Here is a 13,486-nt window from a genome sequence, read left to right as displayed (position 1 = left end):
CCTTAACCACATCAGGCACGTCATACATAAGAACAAACACGCACACCATACACATGCAAGTATGGGGTAAGTAACCATAAGAAAACACATATGATAATAAATCATCTAATCTAATCATCATCAATAACTGAAAGCAATGTAATAATCATCATGCAACCATGAAATATAAAGTACCAAATAATCTCATCCTATATTAACTAAATCCATAGCACAATATCTGAAAGTCTCAAAACAATGTTGCTAACCATCAACATAAAACTAGCTCTAAAGAGTTCAACATTGATAACAAAATGCAAACCAAAGGCAAGCACTACAATTTCAAAGACCAAAACAACCAACCCAAAAGTGGGAAAACAATTCTTTTTGAAACCTGACATCTGGAAATCATGGAACCTTGAAATTTGAACCTGGGGTCAGGGATGAAGTCGACCCCACCATAGGTCAGGGTTGAGGTCAACCTTGACCTAAAAGGTTGTCCTTGACCCTAAGGTCAAAAATCTCAAGATCTCAATCCTGAATGCCAGAAAAGTGCAGAATGAAAGTGGAAAAGGGAACAGAATAGGAGAAAAAGCCAGATCCAAGCTAAGGACCCATTCAAGGTGCTTGACATGACCCCATACCACTTACTCAGAGGGCTAAACACTCTTATCATGGAAGTGCTTCTATTTTAAGATGATACACCTCCTGACTTTTTAGTTGGAGACAGTATAATATTAAAATATCGAGCCAATGAAAAATAAGCTATCTGTAAGATTATTGCATTTTTTTGATAAGGCTTCCCAGAGCTTAGACTTCAAAGACCTTTGAATAGGGCCACATATATTGAAGGCAAAGAAAACAATCCTCAATTGAAATAAACTAACCTTTACCAATTACCAGTTTGTGTTTGAATCCACTAGCTGCACATCCAAAGAATTATCTTTCCAAAGGATATACAGGCCTCCTAAGCCCCCTTCTACATCCACAAACATATTACCCCACATTGCAAACTTCTTAGCAAAGGAGGCTTTGCTATCACCACTTAACTTAGTTTCTTGGATATAAACCATATATGACTAGGTTTGATCAATACCATATTTGATCAAACACCTTTTGTCAAAGGCATTGTAGCCTCTAACATTCCATGTAAGGATCTTCATTTATGTTGGGAAGAGGTATATCCCCTTCCCGATCTTAGCAATTTGGCCTAGTCAATTGTGTTACTAGCTATGTCAAGTTTAACCTTTGCCGATTTAGGTCCTCTCTTCTTTTGCTCTCTTCAGTTTGGTTTTTGAATGTGAGAGGCCATTTGAGAGATTGTTTTATTTTGCTCAATGTCAACTTGATCTCTAAGATCACATTCATCTTGACCTTGTTCCTCCTCATGTGAGTAGTATTCCGACTCTGAGACTAAACTATCCCCTCCACTATCCTTCGTGCCTTCCAATGCTCAGTCTGAATTTCTAATGGGAGAAATTTGAATGTCTTTAAAACCATCACCATATTCAAGATTATCATTGATTGGAGTAGAAACATTGCCTCTTGAAAATTTTGGGTTAGCCTTCTGATCTAGTTTTTGTCCTCTATCTTCCATAATGCCTTCCAAGTTGGGGCGGTCATGTTCAATCCCTTCCTTTGTATCCAAGATGATGCATGATGTTTGATTATTTATAATATTTCTTTCCTCTATGAATCTTACAATAGTATGGATCCTAATTCTCAAAAGTGTATATGGGGTTTCCTTTACCACTTGAGTAGATTCTTGGGAGAAAGGTCTCTCAATTGTCTCCTTTCGCACATCTGATACCATAACATTCGAATTGACCTTTTCCAAAACCATCTTGTTCACCTGAGAGGTAGTCTAAGTTCTATTCATGATCATGTCTTCCTCATAGGAGATCAACTAGAGTGGGATTATTTCTCTCTCCTTTTCAATGCTTTTGACCAAATCTACACATAAATTATCCTCTAAGCCTTTCCCTTTGGGGTTCGTGTCTACTCTAGAGCACTTATCCTCCACATAGTCCACCTCCAAGCGTAGTCTCCATTCCCCTTGTGAAGTTTTCAACATAACAAAGATTGAAATCATATAACAGTCCTACATTTTAATCAGTATTCTAGTGAACTGATAGAAGTCATTTGAATCTAGGGTCTCCTCAAAGGTGTAGTATAACCCAAAATAGTTACCTATGGATCTTAGGGTTTCTTCATCTTTAAACTCGTAGGGTAAATTTTTTAACTTTATCTAGACCATCACATTTTTAACTTCCTCTAGATCAGGATTAAAGTCAGGGTGCCAGTCATAAATATAAATTCCTTTCCCATCCATTATATAAGGACGCCCCTTTAGAATATCTTCCTTTGTTGATTTAGAAGGGCATGAAACCATCAAAAGCTCATTAGAGAGTAATTTAAGAGTTAGAGATTGTCCCCAGTTTCTTTCAATCCACGTCTATATTTTCCTGATTGAAGGCCACGATCCCAACCATATTATGAAGAAGGCTATGTTTTGTAATCTACTAACTAAAACTTCCCACGCATGATTACAAAATTCTAAAGTTGTGCCTCACTGAATATATTTAGGGAAACCATCACTTACCTATGGCATTAGGACCATCGTTTTTGTCTCCTTGAATGGATCTCGTCTCCTCCTTCTTTCACCATAATTTCTTTTCAATGTTTTTGAAGCTGAAGTTTGTAGGCACTGGGTATATAGGGCGATATTGTGTCCCTCCATTTCTTCTGATCCTCCCATCCCCACCATTCCAGAAAAAAACCCAAGAACCCTGTGTTATTAGCATTTGGGACATTCTTGCATGCCCTACTTGGCAATCTGGACCGCATGTCAAAGGCTCCTAGTCTTTGTTTTCCAAGTAGACCCCGATGATCACCGTTAGGGTTTTTTCCAAATGTCCCCCTAATTTTTGAAAGGGTGGGATTGGGTCACGTCCAATGGTGGAAGACTACTGAATGTCTTCCCCACCCCTAACTAGCCTTGCTGGATTCCTCCAATCTCCCTGCTAATCTCTGTGACCATACCTACCCCTGCTACGAGGATTGCCATTCCCACTCATCACCATTCTTTATAATTAATAAAATGGTTAATATAATTGAAACAATACATATTATATATAAATATCACAATATTTTTAAAATAAAATTTGTTTTTGTCTTTCAAAATTCAACATAGGTAATTAGACATAGAGATGCCTTATCTTTCAAACATTTCTTAGAAAACTTCGCAACTGCTCGTTGAAAGCTGCCTTCACCCATGTGGTTCTGAAACATGCCAGATAAAACTACTCTACTCAAGAAAAAAAGTCTGAAGCTCGGGGTGTGTTCGTCTCTGCAAGAGTAGAAACCGGGGAGTGACAGTACCAAACAAAACGGTGGGGAGGTTCATGGGGTGGAATCCGAGCAAGCGAAAGAGAGACGAAATGGAAGAAGAAGGAGAAGAGGGCGAAGTGGAGTTAAGCCTGCTAGAAGCTTTGGAGAACTCGCAGGGGCAGAGCGTCCCAGCACTGGACGTCCGCGGCCTGAAAAAACTGGTGCTTTCGTTCGAGCGGCGCCTCAAAGAAAACCTCGAAGCGCGAATGAAATACGCGGAAAATCCCGAAAAATTCGCGGAATCAGAGGTGGAATTGCACGATGAGATAACAAAGCTAAAAACCCTGGCGGGCGCCCCAGAGCTGTACCCGGAGTTGGTGCAGCTGAACACCATTCCCTCCATTTTGGGACTGTTGACACATGACAACACAGACATAGCTTCCGATGTTGTGGCCCTCATTCAGGACCTCACTGATGAGGACGTGTTCGACGACGCTCAGGACCCTGCAACAGTTCTCGTCCACGCCCTCCTTGAAAACAATGCGCTTGAGCTTTTGGTACAAAACCTTGCAAGGTACATTATGGGTTGCTTCTCTGCTTGATAAGTAACACTCGCCTGCAATCTTTTTGGCTACTTAGTTTCTCACATATTGCCCTCAAATGTTCAGCCTATTACACGTATGCACTTAGTTGTGTAGGGCTTCTCACTGTGAAATATGGACAATTCCCTGAAGACGAGTCTCGAAGATGACATGAAACGAGAAGTGTACAATATTACTTACTGGTATTCAAGTACATGATATCATTCCTGACTGTGAAAATTGAGAATCTTTGATTGTTTTTCTCATTTAAACAGACAAAAGTCGAATCTTTTTCTGAGATCATGTCTCCCAAGTTCATTCCTTTCAATGAACCTTTGTCTGCGACCTGTCGTCTTTTCCTCTAACGCACGATACGTCAAAAACATGACCGCTTTGTGTCTTTGTTGGGCTGAGTTGTACCTGCATTGGTTGTTGTTCAATGCTGTAGGTTATCCTAGCTGCAAATGTTGAAGTTAAAACATCTGAAGTTTCAACAAGTCACGAGCTGCATACTGTATTCATATTTTTACTATATCACGCAATTTAGATGCACCATGACCCCAGGTAGCACGATGCTCAATTATGTATCCTGGCTCATCACGCTTTTCGGACTTTGCTTGTGTTTGGAATTTGGTAATTTATAACCAGCACTTGCTCCTCACGGCTTTTGGAACGGACACTTGAATAGGAATTTATTTGTATGTTTAGCATGCTTTTTGATTATATTGCCTTTTCTAGCCTGCACGCATGCTTGTAGTTCTGTGAAGGAGGTTTGCATGAATGCACAGTCATGAACTTTTTTGGATCACTGCACTATTGGCTATTTTTCAGTGGTTGTAATTAATTGCACACATATTTATTCAATGTTAACGATGTTTGAATTTGATCACAAGGCTAGATGAGACTGACCCGGACGAATCAACAGCTGTCTACAACACTCTTGCCACAATTGAAAATATGATAGAAGTTAAACCTTCTGTAGCTGAGTTGGTCTGTGAAAGAACAAAGCTCTTGAAGTTTCTTTTGGGCCGTATAAAGCCAAGGGAATTTGATTCCAACAAGCAATATGCAACAGAGGTTCTGGCTATACTTTTGCAGAATAGTAGTGCAAATCAGCGACGTTTAGGGGGGATGAATGGTGTTGATGCAGTGCTTCAGGCAGTGGCACCGTACAAGTCAAAGGATCCAAAGAGTGGGGATGAAGAAGAGATGGTGGAGAATTTGTTTGACTGTCTTTGTAGGTAATAGTAATACCATAAGAAATATAGGATTACATAAAACTTAAAAGCTTCTGTTTGTCACGAGGTAGCTTTGGAAACCTAAATGATTTGATTTGCTTGATTGTGTAGTTTGGTGATGCCGATGGAAAATAAGGAGAGGTTTGTGAAGGCAGAGGGGGTTGAGTTGATGATAATTATAATGAAACAGAAGAAATCTGTCTATGGGAGTGCAATGAGGACTCTGGATTTTGCCATGACAAAATTTTCGCCAGCATGTGAGAGATTTGTGGACGTGTTGGGTCTGAAGACATTATTTGCAGCTTTCATGGGTAAGGCAAGTTTCTGATATCTATCGCTTCACTGTGGGACAAAGGCAAATTCAGTTTTTTTGGTTTTTGTTTCTCTTAAGATATGCGCAATGATTGTAGTTTAAGATAATCATACCTTACAATATAGAATTATGAGCTCAGACAGAAATGAATCTTGTCAACTTGGTCATATGGTTGGGAGGGTAGGCAAACATGCTTTGGGAATAATATGTGGCTGGGCTTTGTGAGTTGATGAAGTAATAGATTAAACAAATTGATCATGACTTTTGGGGTTAAAATATGTTTAGGGTCTATTTTTGATATGAAATAACAGATATGCTGGGATATTTCTAAAAAGTGTTGTCAACCCACAAAAATATTTAAGAAAAAGAGAACAGGAATTGCATGTCCTGTTAATTAAGTTGTTATATGTATTTTGTTGATGATCGTTTTTTAATATTTATATATTTATAGTTTGACAATAATTCATTTCATGCTTTTGGTTTTCAAAATCGGAGGTTAAAATATTTTTAGGGTTTTCGGGTTGGATGAAGAAACACACTAAAATTGCTAGGTAAAATGAACATGGAGTATAACCCTTTGTGGTTAAGATGCTTTGGTATGGAAAAAAAGGAAGGAATCAAATCAGGGTTTGTTACGTAGATCAGCATGGGATTGTTGGATTTTAAGATATGGCTGGGATTTGTGGTTTGAAATGAGATAATAGATTTATTAAAATGTCCAAGAACTTATGCATAGGATTTATAGGTAAGCTACATATGTAGGGCTTGCTGATTGAGATGAATGCACTTCATCTTCCAGATCTTTAGCATGTGACAGGTGTTGCTTAACTTTGATGCCAGGACAAAACAAAAGCAAAGAGGTAGGATTTTCAGAATGAGCACGGAGTTTTGGTTCAAGATATGTCTCAGGTCTGTTTTTTAACTAAGTTACCGGTACTTCCTCTTTTGCCTTCAGATGCTGGTACGGTACGTATCAGATTTGGATACGTCCATAAAACCCAGTGGAATCGAACAGGATTCAAATTTTTGAAGGCTGAAACACATTTACAATTTTCAACCCATATCCGAACGTTTTTGTGATGACACAGCAACTTGACTATGATTTGAGTTCGATTCTAGGTACTTCTGAACATGATGTGCTTGTTTTTAACCCTTCTTTCCACTTGCAAAAACCCTAAATTTGAATCTGGAAAGCGTTTTACATTTGCTGCTCAGTCATTCTTTCGGCTGCAAAACAAAACCCTTTCGTCGGACGGTAGAAGCAGCTGTGAGGACGGGAATCCACTACAATTGTGACGACAACCTGCATTAATCTGTGTCCAAGTTGGGAATTTAGACAGGTATCAGGCTGTGGAAAATCTGCATTTAAAATCTGCGACACGTCCAAGTTCATTCTGCAGCCAGCGTTTAAGTTCATTAGGTATCGGGGTGTGTATTAAAATGATTTATATTTTGTTTTAAAATTTATTTGATGTTTTAAACTTCAAAACATTATATATAATATGAATCGTATGTAATTTTTTTTTTTTTTAAAAGAGGGGTAAACGCTTTGACTTGGAGCTATGAACCAGTGAGGCCACAAACGGGGGACCTCATCCCCATGAGATTTGAACCTTGATGGCAAGGATAACAACACAACAACTTAACCATCACAACATGCCACTATTGGCATGAATCGTATATAATTATTAATATAGTAAGTTTTAAATTTTTTTAATAAATTAAATATAATACTTAAATTTAGATAAGTTTTTTTAATATTCAGGTAGTATAGTGTTACGTAATATTATAATGACTAAAATATTATAATATGTTTTAATATTTATATAATAACATTTGTTATAAATTGTAATGTTATAATCTTAATATAGTTTTAAAATTTATTTGATGTTTTAAACTTCAAAACATTATATATAATATAAATCGTATATAATTATTAATATAGTAAGTTTTTAATTTTTTTAATAAATTAAATATAATATTTAAATTTAGATTGTAAGTTTTTTTAATATTCAGGTAGTATAGTGTTATATAATATTATAATGACTAAAATATTTTAATATTTATATAATAACATTTATTATAAATTGGAACATTATAATCTTAATATATATTCAATATATATTATTTAATATTTAAAATATAATTTATAAATGTTCCAGCGCAATATTTATGGTAGTTAGTTTTGTTTCTACTTTTCAGGCTATATATATATAATTTATATATATATTTTTTTATGGACGTACCCAGACGTACCCAAACCCCCCTCCCAAAAAATTGCCGTACCCACGTATCGTACCCACGTATGTGTACCCGTGCCCGTACCCGTACCGGCAACTTAGTTTTTTAGTACCGACAAATTTACAAATATTTTAAGGAATGATTAAGATATGTGCATGTGGTTTGTGAGTTGAAATGAATTTTAATCTTTACAAATCACTAATAGAACATGTAGTTCTCCATAACTCTGAACCAAAAATAAATTCAAAACAATGCTCACAGATCCTCCAGAACTTGGAAAATGATTTGCAGATTCAAAATTCTTCAATTCTTTGACTACACACTTACTCAAGCTCATCAATGCTACTTGCAGAAACAAAGTAAATTGAACAGAACACAGGTTAGTTGGTCCAATTTACAGAGATACGATTCTGATCATCAAAAATAGTGCAAACACAGAGGAATCTTACAGCATATGTAGTGGTAAAGCCCAGATTGGACTCTTTATCAATATTGATATCAATATCAATATGACTTATTGTTGTCGATAATCTCAAGCTTGATCTGTATTGAAGATGGAATGTATGTTGATCACTATGTGCCCTGGCTATTCAGGATATTGAGGATGGGATCATTGTGCACCCTGGATATCTGTTTCAGCAATGGAGCCATGCCTTGCGTATCTCCTTGGGTTCCTTCCCTGTTGGTTCTCACAGACTCCGGATTCAGACTGATCATCGCATTGATAGAGATGACCGTATTTGTCGGTTATGCTCTTTGATTGAGGGCGAAATGGAGATCTACTTAATTTTTCGGTGCCCCATTTCCTATGAGATTGGAGGGAGGTTCTATTGTTTGTTCAGAGAGTGTCGTTCCCTCTCCGCCTTTTTCAGTTACCCAAATCATAGATGCCTTGTGCTTTACCTATAGGAGGTGTCGCAGCTTCGCGACCACACTCTACAGTTACTTTTTCCTTAGCACCAGGCCTCTGATCGGCTTATCACAACTTTCTTCTCACCCTTGCTGCCCACTCGGGGTAAGAAGTGACTACTTGACACTTATACCACCTGTCACTCTAGATCTGTCAGATCCTGCAGCAGGTCTACTCGTTACCATCACTCTTCCAGTGGTATTCAGAGACAGACTAGGACCCCTGGTGGTCCCTCTCGACAGCGACACTCCTCCAAATATTTTCAGAGATAGACTAGTGCCTTGGGCAGTCATAGTCTATACCCATCAGTGGAGGACTTCTTTCCGCGAAGAATAGACCCGTAGTTTTGGCCTCCTTTGTCTTCTTGCTCTTCTTCTCTCGTTCTTGTTCTTTGCTTGCTCTTTCCTGGGCACCGTTTGGTGTGCCCTTTGTGTACTGTCTCTTTTGTTGTACGCTTTCAGTCCCTTAGACCCTTTTGGTGGTCTCTTGTTGGACATTAATAAAGTTATCTTATCTTATATTTCCAAATTGTTTTTGATGTCGTAAATATCTCCAGGTCTCACGAGGAGATGTGTCTCTTTCTGAGACCAATCTTAATACTGTGTAATACAAAGTAATTGTAATACAAAGTAATCGTCCTTGAGTTTGTATAATATCGATCTGCATTATGAGGTGGTCAATACTGATATCGACATTAGATAATATTAACATCGGCTTGCAGTATATGATAGTTGATGTCGTTATCATCTTTGTGAGTGTATTGTTATTGACTTGTAATATATGACAGTTGATATCATTATTATTATATAGCAGCAAGTCCTATTGATATTTTTATCAATATTGATAATGATAGTCATTATTGTTAACGATAACAATGGTAGTTATCGATTATGATAACTACTATCATATTAGTCATAAATACTTACAAGTTTGATAACAATTTTCTGTGAATTCTGAAGAAAGTATAACAAATATAATAATAATAACATATAGTATTATATTATGATGTTTACATAATCAAATATAATATTTAATGTATAATCATATATTATCTAGTGGAGGATAGATATCAAATGCTTAAGGCCAATAGGTCAATTGAACATTTCATTTCATTGGTTAGAATTATTTGACCGAAGCTACAAAACATTAACAGTCCTTGCACAGAATCTCATTGATTCTTCCTGATCGAGAAATTTCAGATTTGAAAACTTCTTTTTCTACCCTCTGTTGTTAAAGACATGCAAATAATCAAATGATTTCGTTATACTATTCCCGTGCAGTGGATTTTGTTGGAAGATGGGTCTGGGGTGTCATCCTTCCCGTTTTGTATCCGCTGGGGGTTTTGCCCCATCAGACTATCCTGTTGCTGAGCGTGATTTACCTAAATTCCTTGGGTGGGAGATGTTCAGTACTGACTTCATATAGGCACCAAAACACAAAGCTCCAACAGTGTGGCTCAAGAAAAATTGATATATTTTAATGACAGTATTGCAGTGGGTTGGCTGGAGCAAAATAATAATCATAATTAATATATACTTAATATTACTATTATTATGTTTAACATTATTTTCAAAATATTTTTGCCTTATACTGTTGAAAAACACTTTCCCGCTTTTTACAATTTTTGAACTAAGTTGCCGGTTTGGATTCCGGTACGGATGCAGGTTCGAGATTCAGGCTTGAAATTCGTCCAATTTTTTTGGGGTTGGGTTTGGATTCATTTTGGGTTCATCTGTACAAAGACATATATTTTTAAAATATGTATGTGTGTGTATATAAATGCAACAACAATTAAGTCCATACATCACTATGCTAATTTAAAGCAACATAGCAAATACACGACCATATCTGTGTTCAGTTCGATAGGATCTTAATTGCATCATTTAGCCATACAAACAACATGTTACATTTGCTTGGTCACATGCATGGAACATATTTCCATATCAGGGGGGCAGTTTGAGAATGAAAGGAATTGTCGAAAGGTAAGTGCAGTTATCTGAGTTTTTATTTTGTATTGGCTAGAGGATTTCTAATCAGACTAGATTAAAATTTAAGCCCTGGATTCAAATATATCATACCTTTTTTAAAGAAATTTCTCTATAATCGTCAACTTGAATGTCACACCTATTGTCAATTTGGATTTCCTCTATAAGCTAGTGTTCATTTTCATTCACAAATGCATAAATGGCATATAGACCATTTTTTTGGTCACTTTAGGGTTGGGAGATTCAAATAGACAAAATTAGGCCAAAAAGATCACTTCAAAAATGTCTAAAAAAATATTTTGAGACCAAATTCAGCCCAGGTTCGGCCAGTGGGCAGAAAATTCTTCAAAATTTGCTGCAAATTCTGTGAGGACTCCTCTAACAGAACTGCAGAAAATTCATAGTTCTGCAATGTTGAAGTTTGTAGCTGCAATGGAGATCTTTATCTCTTATTTAATGAGATAGTAATATGTTTTTTATGACCGTATGGTCATGTTCAGCTGAAAGAGGTATTTGTGATTATATTTAAGTTAATATTATGCAAAAAGACATGTGTCATACGTCATGCGAAGAGGTATGCGTATGGAAATGTGAAGTGCTGAATATGTGGAAATTTGAAGGGTCTTATTTTCGGGACTCAAAGAGACCTTCGTGTGAAAGATGAAGAGTCTTATGCAATCTATTTATATGATTGCTTGGTATATTGTAAATCAATCAAGTGGAAAGCCATGTACTTGAATATTTTTATGATCAATAAAAGACATTTTTGCTGGTGTGGCTGGGTTTTTCCCTTCCAGTGGAAGGGTTTTCATAGGATAAATGTATGGAGTGTTTTGTGGATTGTTTATTCTCTTTTATTTCTATTTATCTCTATTTCTGGGCCAAAACATTAACATGGTATTAGAGCCAGGTTGCAGATGGTAGCCGCGATTGAAATCTCAGTTCATGTCATGTTGTGTTGTTAGTTCTCATTTATTCAGTTATTTCTTCATGCTATTTATTTGTGTGCTGATAGTTTGACATGGCTTCTTAGGATGTAGTCTCCTCTAAATACTTTAGAGCTGGGAAGCAGGCAGGTTGAAGTTCATCTTCAGCTATGGATCTTAAAATAAATTTAGAACATTTAGCCTTTCAAATTGCAAGCAGTTTTCATGCTGTTAAATTTTCAAGCTCTTCATATTTTGCCCTAGGAAATGAAGATTATATATAGTATTGTAATTTGTGAAACTAAAATATGTGCGTGTTGTACGATCGAAGAACATTCTTGAAATAAGATTCTAGAGGTACGTTTAAGGTGCATAGGATTTTCTCAATGTTGCTATTGCGACAAGAATACTGGAACTGAAGGTTTTAATCACAGGCTCAAGTAGAGCAGAAGCCCTTAGTTATGCGGTTGTGGCTTTAACTATGAATAATTATACTCAAGACGTATCAACGTTGAACTTGATCTTTTGCGGTTTTGGGAGACATGTTTCGTTTCTCATTAAACTCTATGAAACAATCCTTTTTATTGCCTCAGTGCATTTTTTAGATTAAGTGATTTGTTTCTTTTTCACTATATGCATTAAATCTAAACTCTGCCTGAACATTAATTTTTTAGTGCCTCTTGGAGGAGAAGTCGTCAAAGCAACCAAAGCTTGTGTACTTTAGGGATTTATCAAGAAGAATGATGCCATACCTGGATTATGTGCAGAGATTTTAATCTGACATCCAATCAAAGGGGCAGGGTATGTTCTTTATTTCAATCAGGAAAAATCTTCCATGATTGATAGGCAGGTACTAAGTTTTCATTTGATTCTGCTAAGGGAAATTTAGCATTCTGAGTTTATCTTCTCTGTGGTTATGTTTCAAGACTATTGTTGAGCCGCTTTAGTCGCTCCTCATGCAATCGTTTTTTCTTTATTTATTTATTTTTCTTGTGATAGTTCATCTTTATCTTTGTTTTCTTGATGCCATGTCATCATTAAATCTGGCCTAGCTTTCTCTGTTTTTTTTATTGCTGTTAGTGGTATCAGAGATGTTTGTTGCATAGTCATCTCGGTGTTGAAGTCATTATTGCTTCATATTTCTTTATATTTGTTAGTTGTTTTTTTCACCTCCCTTGTGTTAGTTTGTGTTTCATGTTGTTTCAGTTGGTTGTTTATGAGATAGTCTTCTTCTTGTAACATTGATTCGTGGTATTGTAATTCTTGATTGATGTATCTCTCTTTCAGATGAAGAGTCGGGTCGATTGCTGGTGCACAGTGTTATGTTTTTATTTAACAGAGAATCATTGGATTGATTTCGATTGTTGTTTCAGTGTGCGACATTGCAATTGGCCAATTTTATTTAAATCTGTCTTGTCATAAGTTTTATATATATATATATATATATATATATATATATATATATATATATATATATTTGAGCTATTTTTTGTCAAGTCCTGTTGAGTTCGGGTGCCAATTTCTGTTTTTTAGGTTAGTATTTTAATATCTTTCTTGGCATCCCAGTCAGTCGTTTGTAGAAGCTGTCATTTTTAATTATTGATTGTCTTCGTCTGTTTTGGAATATTGCTATTCTTGGACTTTGTTCATTCTTCTTCAGATTTCCTGTATGTTCTTTTTGTGATATTTGTAGCCCTAATAATTGCTTCAGACTTTGATGAATTGTTCAATATTGAGCAATTAGTATAATAAATATTTTAAGTAAAGCTCTTTTATCTAAGTATTGCGACCACTGATTTTGATCTTTGAGGGAGCTGAGTGGGATACAACGATCGAAATAGTCAATCATAGTTGCATTCTCAAATCCTTCATATAATGGCATCAAAAATATCATGTACAATAGGAGTGCCAGCTCTGCAAACATTGTGATTACAACTTTGATGGGAATTGCACTGGCCACTATTCTTGGCAGAGCTGTCCTTATTC

General features: G+C 36.3%; 1 protein-coding gene across 6 annotated transcripts in view; it reads left to right on the top strand.

Moving 5' to 3' along the window:
* Positions 1–3,203: 3,203 nt before the first annotated feature.
* LOC149529515 (ARM repeat superfamily protein) overlaps positions 3,204–13,486 on the top strand; it is a 116,067-nt gene continuing 105,784 nt past the window's right edge. For 3 of the 6 annotated variants that reach the window (XR_016358303.1, XR_016358302.1, XM_089807904.1), the window contains exons 1-3: positions 3,204–3,880; positions 4,781–5,128; positions 5,237–5,441. Coding sequence is in view for 2 of the 6 variants with exons in the window: in XM_089807904.1 (XP_089664030.1) it covers positions 3,381–3,880; positions 4,781–5,128; positions 5,237–5,441 (1,053 nt within the window). In the remaining 4 variants the exon portion in view is untranslated. The remainder of the gene's footprint in view (positions 3,881–4,780; positions 5,129–5,236; positions 5,442–13,486) is intronic. The other 3 variants (XR_016358306.1, XR_016358305.1, XM_089807905.1) reach the window with 1 other exon arrangement.

Source organism: Cupressus sempervirens, chromosome 11 (assembly GCF_028749045.1).
Source record: "Cupressus sempervirens isolate cs-2001-9-10 chromosome 11, ASM2874904v1, whole genome shotgun sequence".
In the NCBI taxonomy this organism is placed as follows: domain Eukaryota; kingdom Viridiplantae; phylum Streptophyta; class Pinopsida; order Cupressales; family Cupressaceae; genus Cupressus; species Cupressus sempervirens.
Note: the sequence above shows the minus strand (reverse complement) of the source record. Positions and strands in the feature narration are given on the sequence as shown.